The sequence below is a fragment of the Manis javanica genome, chromosome 12 (assembly GCF_040802235.1).
Source record: "Manis javanica isolate MJ-LG chromosome 12, MJ_LKY, whole genome shotgun sequence".
NCBI lineage: Eukaryota > Metazoa > Chordata > Mammalia > Pholidota > Manidae > Manis > Manis javanica.
The window spans coordinates 51,276,565-51,294,912 of record NC_133167.1 but is presented as its reverse complement, the minus strand read 5'-3'; the positions used below and the strand labels follow the sequence as shown (position 1 = coordinate 51,294,912).

Here is an 18,348-nt window from a genome sequence, read left to right as displayed (position 1 = left end):
TGAAAAAAACTACCATGTTAACAGGATGTCGATTTCTGTTTTTTTTCTGCTGAGTGTGGACTTGTGAGAACCGTCGAAAATTTTGGAGCAGAAAATAAACTATCATAGAGACGTACTTGAAAATGAGGTTACTTAACTGAGTTTGAAAAAGAGCAACAGCGATATGTATGTGTAGAATGTTTTTTAAGACTTGAAGAGTGTATGCTGTTTGTCATGTTTGGTGGAAAATAAGTTTATAATATAGATAATATATAATATAGAGTAACTCGAACTGTTTTAGTCATAAAAAACTAAGTGTATAATGTCAGTGCGCATACCTGCTCCGTTTAAACTTACTTACAGTTGCTGGTCTGGTATTTGATTTGTATTATTTTAGGTTAGAAAGTTGTTCGTTTCTAGTTCCAAAGTTTTCTGCTTAACAAAAACATTTCGGTGTGTTTATATCTTGGGGTCACAAATGTGAATGAACAAACCCTTCCTATTTATTGTCTGAGCAGAAATCTGACATTAGCTGTTATGAATCTTCTAGTCCACATGTTGGAGTTATTCCAGGCATGGAATAAACAATTTCCCAGCACCTAATGGTATATTAAAACTAAGGATACTTCCACAAACAGTGCTAGCCGAGTAAGACAGTTTTTTTTTTTTTATCATTTTAGGAGTACACAGTGTGAAGTGGAATTTAAGACTTAAAGGATCCATTAGTATTGCTCTCTCTTTAAATGAAATTTAGCCTGAGAGGTCGTTACTAACAGATTAAGAATTCTTCGTGCTCTCCTGCTTGTGCTTTCCACTGTATCACAAAAATGTCCAGATATGTCAGAATCTTTCTTAATTCTTAATGCTTGCCATATATATGTTTTCTTTTGGGGATGGAAGACTGAAGGTAGTTGGTACCCAAAACTTTTGTGTTTATTACTGTTGGTTTCTGAATATCTGTTCAGAGTGTGCTTTTTAGACTTTTGGTGTGTATGTTCTTTGGAAATATATAATAGTATTATATTAACATAGTAACTAGCACTGTTAAGTAATGACAATGTAATTATAGTTTCTCACAGCGTATTTCAGTATTTACCTTATTCTTTTCCTGAAATACTTTTTTCCCCTCTTTTATAAACTTGCATTGTTAATATCTAGGTCTACTATAATGAGAAAAGGAAGAATAAAGAATTAACAGCATTTGGATAGCAAGAAAACATTTTTGAGGACCCTTAGAAGTTAAGGAACAGTTAATAAAGATCATATAAATAACATACCAAACATTTGATCTGAGTGCCAGGAAACACATTCAGGCTCATCATGTAGTTGAACGATTAAATTTTCATAAGTAGAAGTCACAAATTCTACAATAACATGTTAGTCATTCAGCTTTTGCTGTTATAAGATACTGTTAGAATAATAACAATAACTCATATTGAACACTCACTGTATATTAGGCATGGGGTCAACTGCTTTATTTGCTAATTCTAATCAAAACTCTGAGTGGGTGCTACCTTACGTCTATTTTGCTGAGAGATTTGAACCCAGGTGTCTGACTCCAGAACCCATGTTTTCTTTATAGTGCTATTTTGCTCTGAAGTTAGTTATAACTTCCCTATCTTTATAATGGGAATAATAATACCCACTCTGTAAATTGTGAAGATTAATTTTGAATTGATGAGTGTGAAGTATCAGTTCTCTTTAGTTTGGTTTTATGTTAATGATTTACAGTATTTGTGTATGGGGAAGAAAAAAATGAAATATACAGCAAGCTAAGTCCATTGTGTTGGGTTTTGCTAAGACTTTGTATTAAGTAACTAGTGCACCCTGTCCTTGTTTGTGGTTGTTGCATAGTAGAAGCTGACCCAGAAGTGGAAAGAAGTTATTCTGTATGTGTTAGGAATTCTTTTTAAGATAATAAACTTAACATTTTTTCACTTAAAAGTAAATGTTAATTCTTAAACCTGTGAAATAATATAAACAAAAATAGCTGTCAGAGGTTAGTATTGTTAATACAAAATACTTTTACATTTCTCTGGAAAGAATTTTATCTGTTTTTAAAATAAACTCAACTATGGTTTTATAACTAAAAGTTTTTATTAATTTCTCAAAATTATTTATGTTAGAATCTTGCATTTTTTTGTTGGATATTGTAACATGAAAGTCCTTACTTTGTTTTATTTTACTATTTGATTCATTTAGGATCTGAACCAATGATGCTGGGTTCACCCACATCTCCAAAGCCAGGGATTAATGCTCAGTTCTTACCAGGATTTTTAATGGGGGACTTGCCAGCTCCAGTGACACCACAACCTAGATCAATTAGTGGCCCTTCAGTAGGAGTAATGGAAATGAGATCCCCTTTACTTGCAGGTAGGTAAATTGTTTAAAATAGTTTCACAGTACTATCATTACATGTTCTAAAATTTTAAAAAGAGTAATGGTGCAGTATTCAATCTCATCAACACGTTTATTAATTAAAAAAAATAAAGCAATGCCTCTATTTTTAAGACTCTTGGAGTAGAGATGTAAGCAGTATAGGTTACTATAATTCTAGGAACCACCCATTAAAAAAGTGTGTACTACATTTCATCCAATTTAAGATGCCATTGATTGTAAAACTCATCATTATTTTAAGTACCATTACGAAAAACACTAAATATGATAACAATTGCTCATATGCTGTTTTTTGTAAATTATCCCTGTTTCTGAGATGTTAAAATGTGTGGGAAAGAAGAAATATGGTTGTTTGAATTCAACTTAAGTAATTCATCTTAAATAAATAATATAACAGTAAATATTCAGTCAGAATAAGTGTGATTTAGAATTTGTAGATGTAAATTCTACTTTTAGTCACAATGAAGTAAAATTCACAACTGTAGTGTGTTTAGTGAAAAGATTTACTCCTCAAACTGTGGTGAAGTTTTTTAAAAGAATTTGCAGTTAGCACAAAATATTGTTACCTAAATGCAACATGTATCTTTTTAAGAGAAGTCTTTTAGCAAAGAAGTATTTTAAAAGATAACTTGTTTTGACTATGAGTAGTGAGAATTAGCTACAAAAAATGATTGATTCCAAAAGCTAATATCCTTTTAATAGATGTTTAAATGGAGACTTCTTTTATTGTCCTTAAGGTCTGACGTGTTTATTATCTTTTTTTTAAGGATTGTTAAGGGAGAATTATCATAAATTATGTTTGAAGTAATTGATGTAAGAACATTATTCTGGATAGACTTTTGTTTTTTATGTATTTCAAATGTATTATTTTATTATTGTAGCTACCACATAAAGAGTACTTATGAGCCAGGCAATATGCTAAGCATTTTACGTTATTTTCATTCCTTCATCAATCTTAAAGAGTAGGTAGTATCCTGCTTTTCAAAAGAGAAGACTGAGTCTAAGTAGAGAACTTGCTGATGCCCACTTGTTAATAAGTGACAGAGCAAGAAGTTAAAGTCCAGGTCAGTCTAATTCTAAAGTCTATGCTCTAAATAGCTTATGGAGTACTCTCTAGACTCAGACATTAGTCTTACAGAGGGCCTGGGCTGTTTCACTATTTGGCATTGCTGATTTTTCTGGCTTTTAGAGACATCTTCATGTCCCCCAGAGTTGGTCCTTTTCCTACATATGTATTATGTATTTTAAGTATATTTCTACTGTGAGAACCATGAATGGGATCTGTTTAATTTTGATAGGTCCATTTGGGGATTATATCTATTTAAATGTATACAAACTGGAGCTGTTTATTAGCTACTTGCAAGTAAGAAATAGGATTAGGTCTTGTATTGGAATGTTAAGCATTTTATACAGAAGGTAAAAGTTACATGTGTTTACTAAAAACTAAAATTTTTTTATTTTCTTAGTCTGGAACCTTTTATTCAAGGTGCAGTCTATGGATTGCCAGCATTGGCATCACTGGGAGCTTGTCAGAAGTTCTTAGTCTCAGACTTTACTCCACATATTCTAAATCAGAATCTGAACTTGAGTAAGATCTCCAGGTGACCCTCATGTATGTTAAAGTTTGAGAAGCACTAGGAGACAGGAGTTTAAATCAGTATTTAAAAAAAATTTTATTAAAAAAACCTTACTAGAAAGATGGAAGATTTCTTTGTTTTTTCACCTGTCTAAACTTTTTGTACATTGTAGGTGGATCACCCCCACAACCAGTTGTACCAGCTCATAAAGATAAAAGTGGAGCTCCACCAGTTAGAAGTATATATGATGACATTTCCAGCCCAGGACTTGGATCAACACCTTTAACCTTGAGAAAACAGGTCATACACAGATCCTCATTCATAATCCACATCTAATAATTTTATGTTTTTATGTGGCTATATAATGAGGGTGATTTGAAATGTTTCCTTGAGGTCAGCTTATGTGTAACTGTCTTGCACAGAATAAGCACTAAGGACATTTATCATAGAAACTACTTAAATGTGTTTATGATGAAATGTACTTAAAAATGTAATAAAATTCCTTATTATTTTTTTCCTATAGGTAATTCTGTGGTTTGTATAGGTATGCTTTACTTACTTGTCCAATGCTTGCAACCTACTTAATATACATGTAGTAATGATTGTGGTTTAAGTCATTCCAATTGTTTAAAAAGTTGAGTATTTACACATAATTTCATGAAAGAAGAAATGATTCAAGGTTTTATCCTTGATAAAGATGTAGGGCACTTTGTAATTATTTGAGATTTTTGTTTCAGGAATGCTTTATTAATATAAGACCTTTTAAAGCTATGTTCATTGTTTATTTTACTAAAAATGCCTCTTGCATATGTATGAGCTGGTTTAGTGTGTTCTGGGTGCAGGTATTCTGCTGGTGATAAGATTGGTTGGCATAGGTGTGATAGTGTTATTTTCAGTCATAGATTATGCAAGATAGAGATTTTGTGTTTTGATGGGACTGATAGCTGTAAGAAAGTTTCTGATACTTCAATGAAGTACCTTTAGTTTACAGTCCCTGATCTTAAAACTTCTCATGTATTATCTCAGTCATTCCTCGCAGTGAATCTGTGAGGTAGCTATTTCGAGCTTCATTTTATCATTGAGGAAACTAGGATGCAGAAAGCTTAAGTAATTTGTCCAGAGTAAGCAGTTAGTGCCGCAGGCTTAAAACTCAGGCAGTCTTGAATTTAGAGCCAGTGTTTGTAACAGCTTTGCTATGCTGATAGTACTGTGGGAACTATTGACTGTCAGTTGAAAGGTAGTGTGGATTTTTCTTTTAAGTGGAGAGTTTAGTAGCTTTTATAGTCACAAGTGTTCTTTCCTATTTTGTGCTTAGTAGGACGTAAAAACAGTGTGTCGATTAAACTGATAGGTTCTTTGTATAAACACATTTCTGCTCTTTGGAGAAATGTTTTATGCCTTTCAAAGGAAAGAGCATAGTTGTTGGTAAGTTTAAGAATAGTAGATAGCATCTTATAGTAAATTTTGACTATTTATGGGCTTGATATGCCTAGCAGACTAGGTCTACATGTCAAGCAAAGCAAAATTAATTCATTCTGTAAAACAGATTGCCCTCTCTTTCCAATATTTCTAGCCCTGCTGCCCTGTCCAGTACAGTAGCCACTAGCCAGGTATGACTATTGACACTTGAAATGTGGCTATTCTTAGATTTAACTGAGATATACTTAAGTGGAAAATACATACCAAATTTTGAAGACTTAGGAAGAATGTAAACTATCTAATTTACTTTTTTATAGTGATCACATTAAAATTGCAATATTTTGGATATATTCTGTTCAATAAACTATACCTGTTTTTACTTTTTTAAAATATCTACTGTAACCTTTAAAATTACTTGTATGGCTTGTGTAATATTTGGACATTGGTGTGCTAGACTTACTAAATCCAGAATTTTCTGTTCTGGGATATTTTTCTAAAGGTTGATAAGTAAATCTGATGTTTAGTTTAGTATAAGAACCACTGGCTTATGAATTTATGCTAGTTTTCATTACTCTTCTGATGATACATGAAAAAAAGGTAGTTTATAGTTATTGCTATGTTCAAAATGTTTAATTGTCTTGTAGGTCATAGTTTGTACAGGATATTTGGGGGTGAAGATTAGTAATTAGATTAAATATTAGTAGATCAGAGCCCAGATTAGTTTTGCCCCTTTAGACTGCTCTGCCTCTCTCTAATCATGAGAGGCTGGTAGCAGGAATTGAACAGTGCATTTTGTATCTCTGCTAGCATTCTCTCAACATTTGGTTTGGTGGCTAGATAATAGCCAGATTTTAGATTTCCTTTTGTAAATCAGATTCTGTTTAAAAAAAAAAATCTGTCTATATATTTACTTCTATAGAGTCTTTTCCTATTTTTGATTGATGTTGACTTTGTTTATAGAAGGACTTTTAATGACTTTCATAAAACTTCAGTATTTTCACATATAAAAAACTATGGTATCTATACTTTTCCTGCTTTGTAACTTTCTACTAGTAGAGGCAGGGGCTTGCTGTCTTTTTTGTGTGTAGACTCATTTGAACTTGTAGTATTTCATGGTTTATAAATGTTTCAAAATAGAAACATTTTTATTTTCTTCTTTTTTTGTGAGAGGGCATCTCTCATATTTATTGATCAAATGGTTGTTAACAACGATAAAATTCTGTATAGGGGGGTCAATGCTCAATGCACAATCATTAATCCATCTCAAGCCTAATTCTCGTCAGTCCCCAGTCTTCTGAAGCATAAAGAACAAGTTCTTACATGGTGAATGAATTCTTACATAGTGAGTAAGTTCTTACATGGTGAACAGTACAAGGGCATTCATCACAGAAACTTTCGGTTTTGATCACGCATTATGAACTATAAACAATCAAGTCAGATATGAATATTCGTTTGATTTTTATACTTGATTTATATGTGGATCCCACATTTCTCCCTTTGTTATTATTATTATTTTTATTTTTAATAAAATGCTGAAGTGGTAGGTAGATGCAAGATAAAGTTAGAAAACATAGTTTAGTGTTGTAAGAGAGCAATTGTAGATGATCAGGTGTGTGCCTGTAGACTATGTGCTAATCCGAGCTAGACAAGGGCAATAAAACATCCATGGATGCAGAAGCTTTCTCTCAAAACGGGGGGGTGAGGTTCTAAGCTTCACCACTTGTTCCCTGATTTCTCACCTGATGGGCCCCCCCTGCAACTGTGCCTGTCTTAGGTTGTTCCTCCCTTGAGGAATCTTACCCGTCTCTGGCTAACCAGTCATCTTCCGGGGCCATACAGGGAAATGTAAAGTTGGTAAGTGAGAGAGAAGCCATATTGTTTGAAAAGGTTAGCTTTTTACTTCTTTGCAGATTTATGCCCTGTGGCTTCTATGCCCAGCACTTGTCTCGAGGTATCTTTACCACCTGGAGGAATTATGATACTCGGTAAATTCGATATGAGGCACGAATTCTATTTAAGGGTTTTAATTAGGAAGGAAGAAGAAAAGCTATAGAGGTAGCATATGGAAGAAAACATGGGAGGATTGATTATTTCTTTGACATATCTTCTTGTAGAGTACCTTAAGCATGTATAGGTTTTAAACTACTAACTTGTGCACACATATTAACATAATAGGAATACGGTGACATAAACAAAGCAAATCTATAATTACCAGCCATCTCCAGTGAAGCCAAGAAAACCATTTAGGCACCCTAGGCATTTGTGAAAATATGTGTATGATATGATGGATATTGTCCAACTGTACTTGAACAGTCTGAGAAAAACCAGACAAATTAAAGCAACCCATTTCTGGGATCTGTTCACATCCCATATGTTCTTTTAACCGTAGGTAGTCTATAGTCGTAAGATTTTGGAGTGCTACAACTTGCACCCCTCCCAACTCCTGGTTGAGTTCCAACAGTACAGATCTGGTCAAATTCGTTGTCTCACTGTATGCACATGCCAGCCTAGACATCTCCCTCCTCATTCCAGTGGCAAGTCCAGGAAACGGTAGGATGGACGCAGCCACTACCGCAGCATCGCCCGGATCCCTGTGGAGGCTTTTTGATGATCATCCCCCGGCACGAGTCCTCCAGAGAGTGCTGATGCTGGAAGCTCCTCCTCATATCGTATCTTAGTTCATTTTCTGGGTAGCCAAGCTAGACCTTGATCTGCATAGAAACAAACAGACCCTTTGCCCACACTTTGACATGCTCTCTATACTACTGTGTAGAACTCATTGGAGGTCAGCACACAGGAGCTGCATTTTTTTTTTTTTATTTTTTATTAAGAGAAAGGCATATTATCAGAAAAGAGTACCTCCATAGCTGATCATCTGACACCCTTTAAATGATCAACATTAAGGATATTTAAAGCATGTTTTAATCTTTGATTTACCAATAGTTTTCTCCTATCAAGGAGTAATCCCCCTTTTCTTTCTTTCTTTCTTTTTTTTTTTTTTAATCTTTAATCTACACTATACTTCCTTTGTTTACTATGCTCTCCCCTATATCAGGTCCCCCCTAAAAACCACATTACGGTTACTGTCCATCAGCATAGCAAAATGTTGTAGAATCACTACTTGTCCTCTCTGTGTTGTATAGCCCTCCCTCCCTTTCTCCCTCCCCCCCATGCATGCTAATCTTAATACCCCCCTTCTTCTCCCCCCCCTTATCCCTCCCTGCCCACCCTTCCTCCCCAGTTCCTTTCCTTTTGGTACCTGTTAGTCCATTTTTGGGTTCTGTAATTCAGCTGCTGTTTTGTTCCTTCAATTTTTCCTTTGTTCTTATACTCCTCAGATGAGTGAAATCATTTGGTATTTCTCTTTCACTGCTTGGCTTATTTCACTGAGCATAATACTCTCCAGCTCCATCCATGTTGCTGCAAATGGTAGGATTTTTCCGCTTCTTATGGCTGAGTAGTATTCCATTGTGTATATGTACCACATCTTCTTTATCCATTCATCTACCGATGGACATTTAGGTTGCTTCCAATTCTTGGCTATTGTAAATAGTGCTGTGGTAAACATAGGGGTGCATCTGTCTTTCTCAAACTTGATTGCTGCATTCTTAGGGTAAATTCCTAGGAGTGGAATTCCTGGGTCAAATGGTAGGTCTGTTTTGAGCATTTTGATGAACCTCCATACTGCTTTCCACAATGGTTGAACTAATTTACATTCCCACCAGCAGTGTAGGAGGGTTCCCCTTTCTCCACAGCCTCGCCAACATTTGTTGTTGTTTATCTTTTGGATGGCAGCTATCCTTACTGGTGTGAGGTGATACCTCATTGTAGTTTTAATTTGCATTTCTCTGATAATTAGTGATGTGGAGCATCTTTTCATGTGTCTTTTGGCCATCTGTATTTCTTTGTTGGAGAACTGTCTGTTCAGTTCCTCTGCCCATTTTTTTTTTTTTTTTTTTTTTTTGAGAGGGCATCTCTCATATTTATTGATCAAATGGTTGTTAACAACAATAAAATTCACTATAGGGGGGTCAACGCTCAATGTACAATCATTAATCCATCTCAAGCCTAATTCTCGTCAGTCTCCAATCTTCTGAAGCATAACGAACAAGTTCTTACATGGTGAACGAATTCTTACATAGTGAATAAATTCTTACATGGTGAACAGTACAAGGGCAGTCATCACAGAAACTTTCGGTTTTGATCATGCAATATGACCTATAAACAATCAGGTCAAATATGAATATTCGTTTGATTTTTGTACTTGATTTATATGTTGATCCCACATTTCTCCTATTATTATTATTATTTTTATTTTTAATAAAATGCTGAAGTGGTAGGTAGATGCAAGATAAAGGTAGAAAACATAGTTTAGTGCTGTAAGAAGGCAAATGTAGATGATCAGATGATCAGGTGTGTGCCTATGGACTAAGTATTAATCCAGGCTAGACAAGGGCATCAAGACATCCACGGATGCAGAAGATTTCTCTCAAAGCAGGGGGGGTAAGGTTCTGAGCCTCACCTCTGTTGATCCCCAAATTCTCACCTGATGGCCCCCCTGCGACTGTGCCTGTCTTAGGTTGTTCCTCCCTTGAGGAATCTTACCCATCTCTGGCTAACCAGTCATCTTCCGGGGCCATACAGGGAAATGTAAAGTTGGTAAGTGAGAGAGAAACCATGTTGTTTGCAAAGGTTAGCTTTTTACTTCTTTGCAGATTTATGCCCTGTGGCTTCTATGCCCAGCACTTGTCTCGAGGTATCTTTACCACCTGGAGGAATTATGATACTCGGTAAATTCGATATGAGGCACGAATTCTATTTAAGGGTTGTAATTAGGAAGGAAGAAGAAAAGCTATAGATGTAGCATACGAAGGAAACTTGGGAGGATTGATTATTTCTTTGACATATCTTCTTGTATAGTACCTTAAGTATGTATAGGTTTTAAACTACTAACTAATTTGCACACATATATTAACATAATAGGAATACGGTGACATAAACAAAGCAAATCTATAATTACCATCCATCTCCAGTGAAGCCAAGAAAACCATTTAGGCACCCTAGGCATTTGTGAAAATTTATCTATGATATGATGGATATTGTCCAACTGTACTTGAACCATCAGACAAATTAAAGCAGCCCATTTCTGGGATCTGTTCACATCCCATATGTTCTTTTAACCATAGATAGTCTATAGTCATGAGATTTTGGAGTGCTACAACTTGCACCCCTCCCAACTCCTGGTTGAGTTCCAACAGTACAGATCCGGTCAAATTCGTTGTCTCACTGTATGCACATGCCAGCCTAGACATCTCCCTCCTCCTTCTCATGGCAAGTCCAGGAGATGGTGGGCTGGATGCAGCCACAACCGCAGCATCGTCCGGATTCCTGTGGAGGCTTTTTGATGATCATCCCCCAGCACAAGTCCTCCAGAGAGTGCTGATGCCGGAAGCTCCTCCTCATATCGTATCTTAGTTCATTTTCTGGGTATCCAAGCTAAGCCTTGATCTCCTGCATAGAAACAAACAGACCCTTTGCCCACACTTTGACATGCCCTCTATACCACTGTGCAGAACTCATTGGAGGTCAGCACACAGTAACTGCTTTTTTTTTTTTTTTTTAAATTAAGAGAAAGGAATATTATCAGAAAAGAGTACCTCCATAGCTGATCATCTGACACCCTTTAAGTGATCAACATTAAGGATATTTAAAGCATGCGTTGATCTTTGATTTACCAATAGTTTTATCCTGTTAAGGAGTAATCCCCCTTTTCCTTCTTTCTTTCTTTCTTTTTTTTTTTTTTTTTTTAATTTTTAATCTACACTTACATGAAGAATACTATGTTTACTATGCTCTCCCCTATATCAGGTCCCCCCTAACAACCACATTACGGTTACTGTCCATCAGCTTAGCAAAATGTTGTAGAGTCACTACTTGTCCTCTCTGTGTTGTGCAGCCCACCCTCCCCTTGCTCCCTCCCCCCCATGCATGCTAATCTTAATACCCCCCTTTTTCTTCCCCCCCCCTTATCCCTCCCTGCCCACCCATCCTCCCCAGTTCCTTTCCCTTTGGTACCTGTTAGTCCATTTTTGGGTTCTGTAATTCCACTGCTGTTTTGTTCCTTCAGTTTTTCCTTTGTTCCTATACTCCTCAGATGAGTGACATCATTTGGTATTTCTCTTTCTCCGCTTGGCTTATTTCACTGAGCATAATACTCTCCAGCTCCATCCATGTTGCTGCAAATGGTTGGATTTTTCCACTTCTTATGGCTGAGTAGTATTCCATTGTGTATATGTACCACATCTTCTTTATCCATTCATCTACCGATGGACATTTAGGTTGCTTCCAATTCTTGGCTATTGTAAATAGTGCTGCGATAAACATAGGGGTGCATCTGTCTTTCTCAAACTTGATTGCTGCGTTCTTAGGGTAAATTCCTAGGAGTGGGATTCCTGGGTCAAAAGGTAGGTCTGTTTTGAGCATTTTGATGAACCTCCAAACTGCTTTCCACAATGGTTGAACTAATTTACATTCCCACCAGCAGTGTAGGAGGGTTCCCCTTTCTCCACAGCCTCGCCAACATTTGTTGTTGTTTGTCTTTTGGATGGCAGCTATCCTTACTGGTGTGAGGTGATACCTCATTGTAGTTTTAATTTGCATTTCTCTGATAATTAGCGATATGGAGCATCTTTTCATGTGTCTCTTGGCCATCTGTATTTCTTTTTTGGAGAACTGTCTGTTCAGTTCCTCTGCCCATTTTTTAATTGGGTTATTTGTTTTTTGTTTGTTGAGGCGTGTGAGCTCTTTATATATTCTGGACGTCAAGCCTTTATCGGATGTGTCATTTTCAAATATATTCTCCCATACTGTAGGGTTCCTTTTTGTTCTATTGATGGTGTCCTTCGCTGTACAGAAGCTTTTCAGCTTAATGTAGTCCCACTTGCTTATTTTTGCTGTTGTTTTCCTTGCCCGGGGAGATACGTTCAAGAAGAGGTCACTCATGTTTATGTCTGAGAGGTTTTTGCCTATGTTTTTTTCCAAGAGTTTAATGGTTTCATGACTTACATTTAGGTCTTTGATCCATTTTGAGTTTACCTTTGTATATGGGGTTAGACAATGGTCCAGTTTCATTCTCCTACATGTAGCTGTCCAGTTTTGCCAGCACCATCTGTTGAAGAGACTGTCATTTTGCCATTGTATGTCCATGGCTCCTTTATCAAATATTAATTGACCATATATGTTTGGGTTAATGTCTGGAGTCTCTAATCTGTTCCACTGGTCTGTGGCTCTGTTCTTGTGCCAGTACCAAATTGTCTTGATTACTATGGCTTTGTAGTAGAGCTTGAAGTTGGGGAGTGAGATCCCCCCTACTTTATTCTTCTTTTTCAGGATTGCTTTGGCTATTCGGGGTCTTTGGTGGTTACATATGAATTTTTGAATTATTTCTTCCAGTTCATTGAAGAATGTTGCTGGTAGTTTCATAGGGATTGCATCAAATCTGTATATTGCTTTGGGCAGGATGGCCATTTTGACGATATTAATTCTTCCTAGCCAAGAGCATGGGAAGAGTTTCCATTTGTTAGTGTCCCCTTTAATTTCTCTTAAGAGTGACTTGTAGTTTTCAGAGTATAAGTCTTTCACTTCTTTGGTTATGTTTATTCCTAGGTATTTTATTCTTTTTGATGCAATGGTGAATTGAATTGTTTTCCTGATTTCTCTTTCTATTGGTTCATTGTTAGTGTATAGGAAAGCTACAGATTTCTGTGTGTTAATTTTGTATCCTGCAACTTTGCTGTATTCCGATATCAGTTCTAGTAGTTTTGGAGTGGAGTCTTTAGGGTTTTTTTATGTACAATATCATATCATCTCCAAATAGTGACAGTTTAAATTCTTCTTTACCAATCTGGATTCCTTGTATTTCTTTGTTTTGTCTGATTGCCGTGGCTAGGACCTCCAGTACTATGTTAAATAACAGTGGGGAGAGTGGGCATCCCTGTCTGGTTCCCGACCTCAGAGGAAATGTTTTCAGCTTCTCACTGTTCAGTATAATGCTGGCTGTGGGTTTATCATGTATGGCCTTTATTATGTTGAGGTACTTGCCCTCTAGTCCCATTTTGCTGAGAGTTTTTATCATGAATGGATGTTGAATTTTGTCAAATGCTTTTTCAGCATCTAGAAACATTTCTATTTTTATGTGAACTTGGTGATTTGAAAAATCACCATTATCTCTATTACTTCAAATACTGTACCTTATTGTACTTCAAAAACAAATCATCTTATTCTAAAAATAATGTCTTTCTAATTTAAACAAATTTTTATTTGTTTTTAAACAAATAATATGCTTTTATTTTAAACAAATAAAAAACTTTTATTTTAAACAAATAATATGCTAAAATAATTAAGCATTTTAAATTAATACTTCTCAACTTAAAAAAAAAAGGTGAAGTACTCTTAGATTGTAAGTTAATTAGAAGCATTTCTGGTACCTGGTAGTCATCTAGTTGTCTGTTGAATGAAGGCTTTCAACACTTAATATGTTTCGTTATGGTTAGAACTTTGCATTTTTACTTTAATGCCTTCTTCTGTTTTCGTGTAGCCAAACATTTCAGTAATGCAGAGTCCTCTTGGTGCTATGACAACTACTCCTGGAACAGGTAAGTAATGCCTTTTAACTTCGAAGACTATTCTCCACTTTGTGAATAAAAATGATATAAGATCTTTGTTCATAATTGCAAAATTTTTTCTTTCATATTTAAAACTTCACAACTTACTCCATGTTAGTAACTTCATTTAGGAGGGAAATGCTTTGTATATTAATTATTTTTCTGAATTTATAGTTAGGATGTGATATTCCACTCAAAATATTAAGAATTAAATAAATTATACAATGGTGTCTCTTGATTTATTAAAACTAATTTTAAAAAGAGTTGTAGCAATTGGGAAGAAAAGGAATACAGAGAGTAAACAATAAAAAGTATTTTGAGAGCTGTTAGTGCATAACAATAAATCTAAATGTCATGGACTATATGCAGCCTCTGATTATATCTAGTTTTTCCTTAAGATTAATGGTATTTTTTATCACCATCATAATCATTTGCGCAATTCTTACATATTCATGTATTTGTCATCTATTAAATGTTCATTTAACAAATATTTGAGCACATAACTATGTGCCAGGACCTGGAAAATTGAACAAAATAGATGACCCTTGCCTTTATGGAGCTTACATATATAGACTTCACAGAATTTACATTTATAAATAAACTAAGGGCATAAGGATTTAATAATATGGGTAACTGTTGAACCATCGTGTTGTTATTTGAAACCAGTATAAGATTGTATATCAATGATACTTCAATTTAAAAAATGGTAAAAATAAATAAACCGAGTAAATCTTAAAGTTTGTTGAAAAGTATTATATTCTATATGGAGGAAAATTAAGCAGCAAAGGGGAGTAGAGTGTGAGAGCTTATAATTTTTAATAGGGTAGCTGTATTAATTCTCTGTTGCTACTATAATAAATTACCACAAACTTGAAAGTGGCTTAAACAATATGTATTATTTTACAGAGGTGGAGGTCTGAAATGGGTCTCTGTGGGCTAAAAGCAAGGCATAGGTAGGGAGGGCTGTGTTTATTTATAGAGGTTCTGGAGGGCAATCCTTTCTGTCTTTTAGAGACTGCCCACATTTCTGTGCTTGTGGTCCCCTACCTCCATCTTCAGTGCCAGCAGTTTTGCTTTGCATCTTTCTGACCAACCATTCTTCTGCCATCACCTCTCCCTGTCTCTCTCTCTCTCTTTTAAGGACTCTTGTGAGTACCTTGAGCCCTTTTGGGTAACTGAGGATGGTCAGCTGATTAGCTGCCTTATTCTATATGCAATCTTAATTCTCCTTTGCTGTATAATGTAACATTCCTATGTTCCAGGATAAGGTCATGGACATCTTTGGGGGGCTATTCTGCTTTAAACAGTTAGGGTTTAAGTAACATTTGCTTAAAAATCTGAACAAAATTAAGGGAGGTAGGGAAGGTAAGGTGTTCTAGACAGAGGAAGTAGCAAGTACAATGGCCCTGAGGTGGGAGTGTATCTGTTGTGTTCAAAAGTGAAGACGCTAGTGTAAAATGGGGTGAGTGAGGGGGAGACTAGTAGGAAATGAGGTCCGAAAGTTAATGGGGGCTGATATTACAGAGCCTTGTAGGTCATTGTATCAAATGGTCTTTATCCAAAAAAGGTGGAAAACAAGATAGGGTAAGACTGCTGTTGTGCAAGAACTGACTTTGGGGGAAGGGGCAAATGTGAAAGCAAGGAGACCAGATAGGAGACTACTGCATTCATCTAGGTGAGAGATGTAAAGGAAAGTTGGAAAAGAATATGGAACAGAAACAATAGCAAGGCAGTAGATTAAAAATGAACCAATCAATGATTATATAAAATGCAGTGTTCTAAATACTCCAGTTAAAGGGCAGAGGTTGTCAGAATAGATAACAAAAGTTGTATTCACTGACAAGTTGGATCTTTTTATCCTGCAAATCCAGATTTCTTCAACAGTCTGTATCCTCACTGTCAGTGTCCTTAAAGTCTAGATTTCTACTATCAGTTTAATAAACGCTACTTAGGCTTTTTCTGTAGTGCTCCTCAGATTTCTTTAGTATTCATCCACTGCCTAGTCCAAAGCCACTTCCACATGTTTAGTTATTTGTTACAACAGCACCCTACTTGTAGTACGAAAATCTGTGTTAGTTTTAAATTGCTGCCGTAACAAATTTATCACAAATTTAGTGGCTTGAAACAACACAAATTTATTATTTCAAGTTTTCCACAGGTCAGATGTCGAGGCCCAGCTTGGTTCTTTGCTTTAGAGCTCAGGTGTCAACAGTGCTGTGTGGAAGCTCTTGGGGGTGAATATGCTTCCAAGTTCACTCAGGTTATTGGGTGAACTCAGTTCCATGTGTTTGTAGGTTGAGGCCCCTGTTTCTTTGTTGGTTGTCACCTGGAGGGTGGTTCTCAGCTTCTAAAGGCTGCTCTCACTCCTTGGTTCATGGCTCCCCTTACATCTTTGAACATGACAATAGCAGATTAAGTCCTTTTTTTATGATTTGAATTTCCCTGATGTCCGTCTTCTGTAGTATCTCTGACCTGACTTTTCTGCCATCTATTGCTAGTAAGGACTCATTTGATTACATTGGGCCCACTGGAATAATCCAGGGTAATTCCTTATGTAAGATCAGCTGATTACTAACCTTAATTCTGTCTGCAGAGACCCTTCACAGCAGTGCCTGCATTAATGTTTAAGAATAACCAATCAAATTACAACAGCAGTTTTGCAGGTAATATCTATAAATTTCTGTCTGCCACATATATCATTGTAAATCTAGGATGTCACCTCAATCTCCGTACATACTTGAGGAGTAATGTAGAATTAGTTGAGGTTTTCACAACTTTAGTTTGATCAAATACATAGGTACATGACAATGCTTTTTTTAAAAATTTTTAAAAAATTTTAGTATCATTAATCTACAATTACATGAGGAACATTATGTTTATTAGACTCCCCCTATCACCAAGTAGCCCCCACAAACCCCATTACAGTCACTGTCCATCAGCGTAGTAAGATGCTGTAGAATCACTACTTGTCTTCTCTGTGTTGCACAGCCCTCCCCGTGCCCCACCCCACATTATACATGCTAATCGTTATGCCCCTTTTCTTCCCCCACCCTCCTTATCCCTCTCTTCCATCCATCCTCCCCAGTCCCTTTACCTTTGGTAACTGTTAGTCCATTCTTGGGTTTTGTGATTCTGCTGCTGTTTTGTTCCTTCAGGTTTTTCTTTGTTCTTATACTTCACATATGAGTGAAATCGTTTGGTACTTGTATTTCTCCGCCTGGCTTATTTCACTAAATATAATACCCTGTAGCTTCATCCATGTTGTTGCAATTGGTAGGATTTGTTTTCTTATGGCTGAATAATATTCCACTGTGTATATGTACCACCTCTTCTTTATCCATTCATCTACTGATGGTCACTTAGGTTGCTTCCATTTCTTGGCTATTGTAAATAGTGCAGCGATAAACAGGGGCACATGTCTTTTTCAAACTGGAGTGCTGCATTCTTAGGGTAAATTCCTAGAAGTGGAATTCCTGGGTCAAGTGGTATTTCTATTTTGAGCTTTTTGAGGAACCTCCATACTGCTTTCCACAATGGTTGAACTAATTTACATTGCTACCAGCAGTGTAGGAGGGTTCCCCTTTCTCCACAACCTTGACAACATTTGTTGTTTCTCTTTAGGATGGTGGCGATCCTTACTGGTGTGAGGTGATATCTCATTGTGGTTTTAATTTGCATTTCTCTGATGAATAGCGATGTGGATCATCTTTTCATGCGCCTATTGGCCATCTGAATTTCTTCTTTGGAGAAGTGTCTGTTCAGCTCCTCTGCCCATTTTTTAATTGGATTATATGCTTTTTGTTTGTTAAGATGTGTGAGCTCTTTACTTATTTTGTATGTCAACCCTTTATCGGATCTGTTACTTATGAATATATTCTCCCATACTGTAGGCTGCCTTTTTGTTCTATTTATGGTTTCCTTTGTTGTACAGAAGCTTTTCAGCTTGATATAGTCCCATTTGTTCATTTTTGCTTTTGTTTCCCTTACCCAGTGAGATGTGTTCTTGAAGAAGTCGCTCATGTTTTTGTCCAAGAGATTTTTGCCTATGTTTTTTCAGAGTTTTATGGTTTCATGACTTACATTCAGGTCTCTGATCCATTTCTAATTTACTTTTGTGTATGGGGTTAGACAATGATCCAGTTTCATTCTCTTACATGTAGCTGTCCAGTTTTGCCAGCACCATCTGTTGAAGAGACTGTCATTTCCCCACTGTATGTCCACGGCTCTTTTATCATGTATTAATTGACCATATATGTTTGGGTTAATGTCTGGAGTCTCTATTCTGTTCCACTTGTCTGTGGCTCTGTTCTTGT

General features: G+C 36.2%; 1 protein-coding gene across 2 annotated transcripts in view; it reads left to right on the top strand.

Moving 5' to 3' along the window:
- Positions 1-18,348, top strand: part of NUP35 (nucleoporin 35) — a 72,889-nt gene that overhangs the window by 767 nt on the left and 53,774 nt on the right. Inside the window, exons 1-4 of one of the 2 annotated variants that reach the window (XM_073218582.1) lie at positions 21-165; positions 2,182-2,352; positions 4,126-4,253; positions 13,969-14,026. In XM_073218582.1, coding sequence (XP_073074683.1) covers positions 2,193-2,352; positions 4,126-4,253; positions 13,969-14,026 — 346 coding nt within the window. In that variant the 5' untranslated portion in view covers positions 21-165; positions 2,182-2,192. Of the gene's footprint in view, positions 1-20; positions 166-2,181; positions 2,353-4,125; positions 4,254-13,968; positions 14,027-18,348 lie in introns of those variants that run through there. The other variant, XM_017652825.3, reaches the window with a different exon arrangement.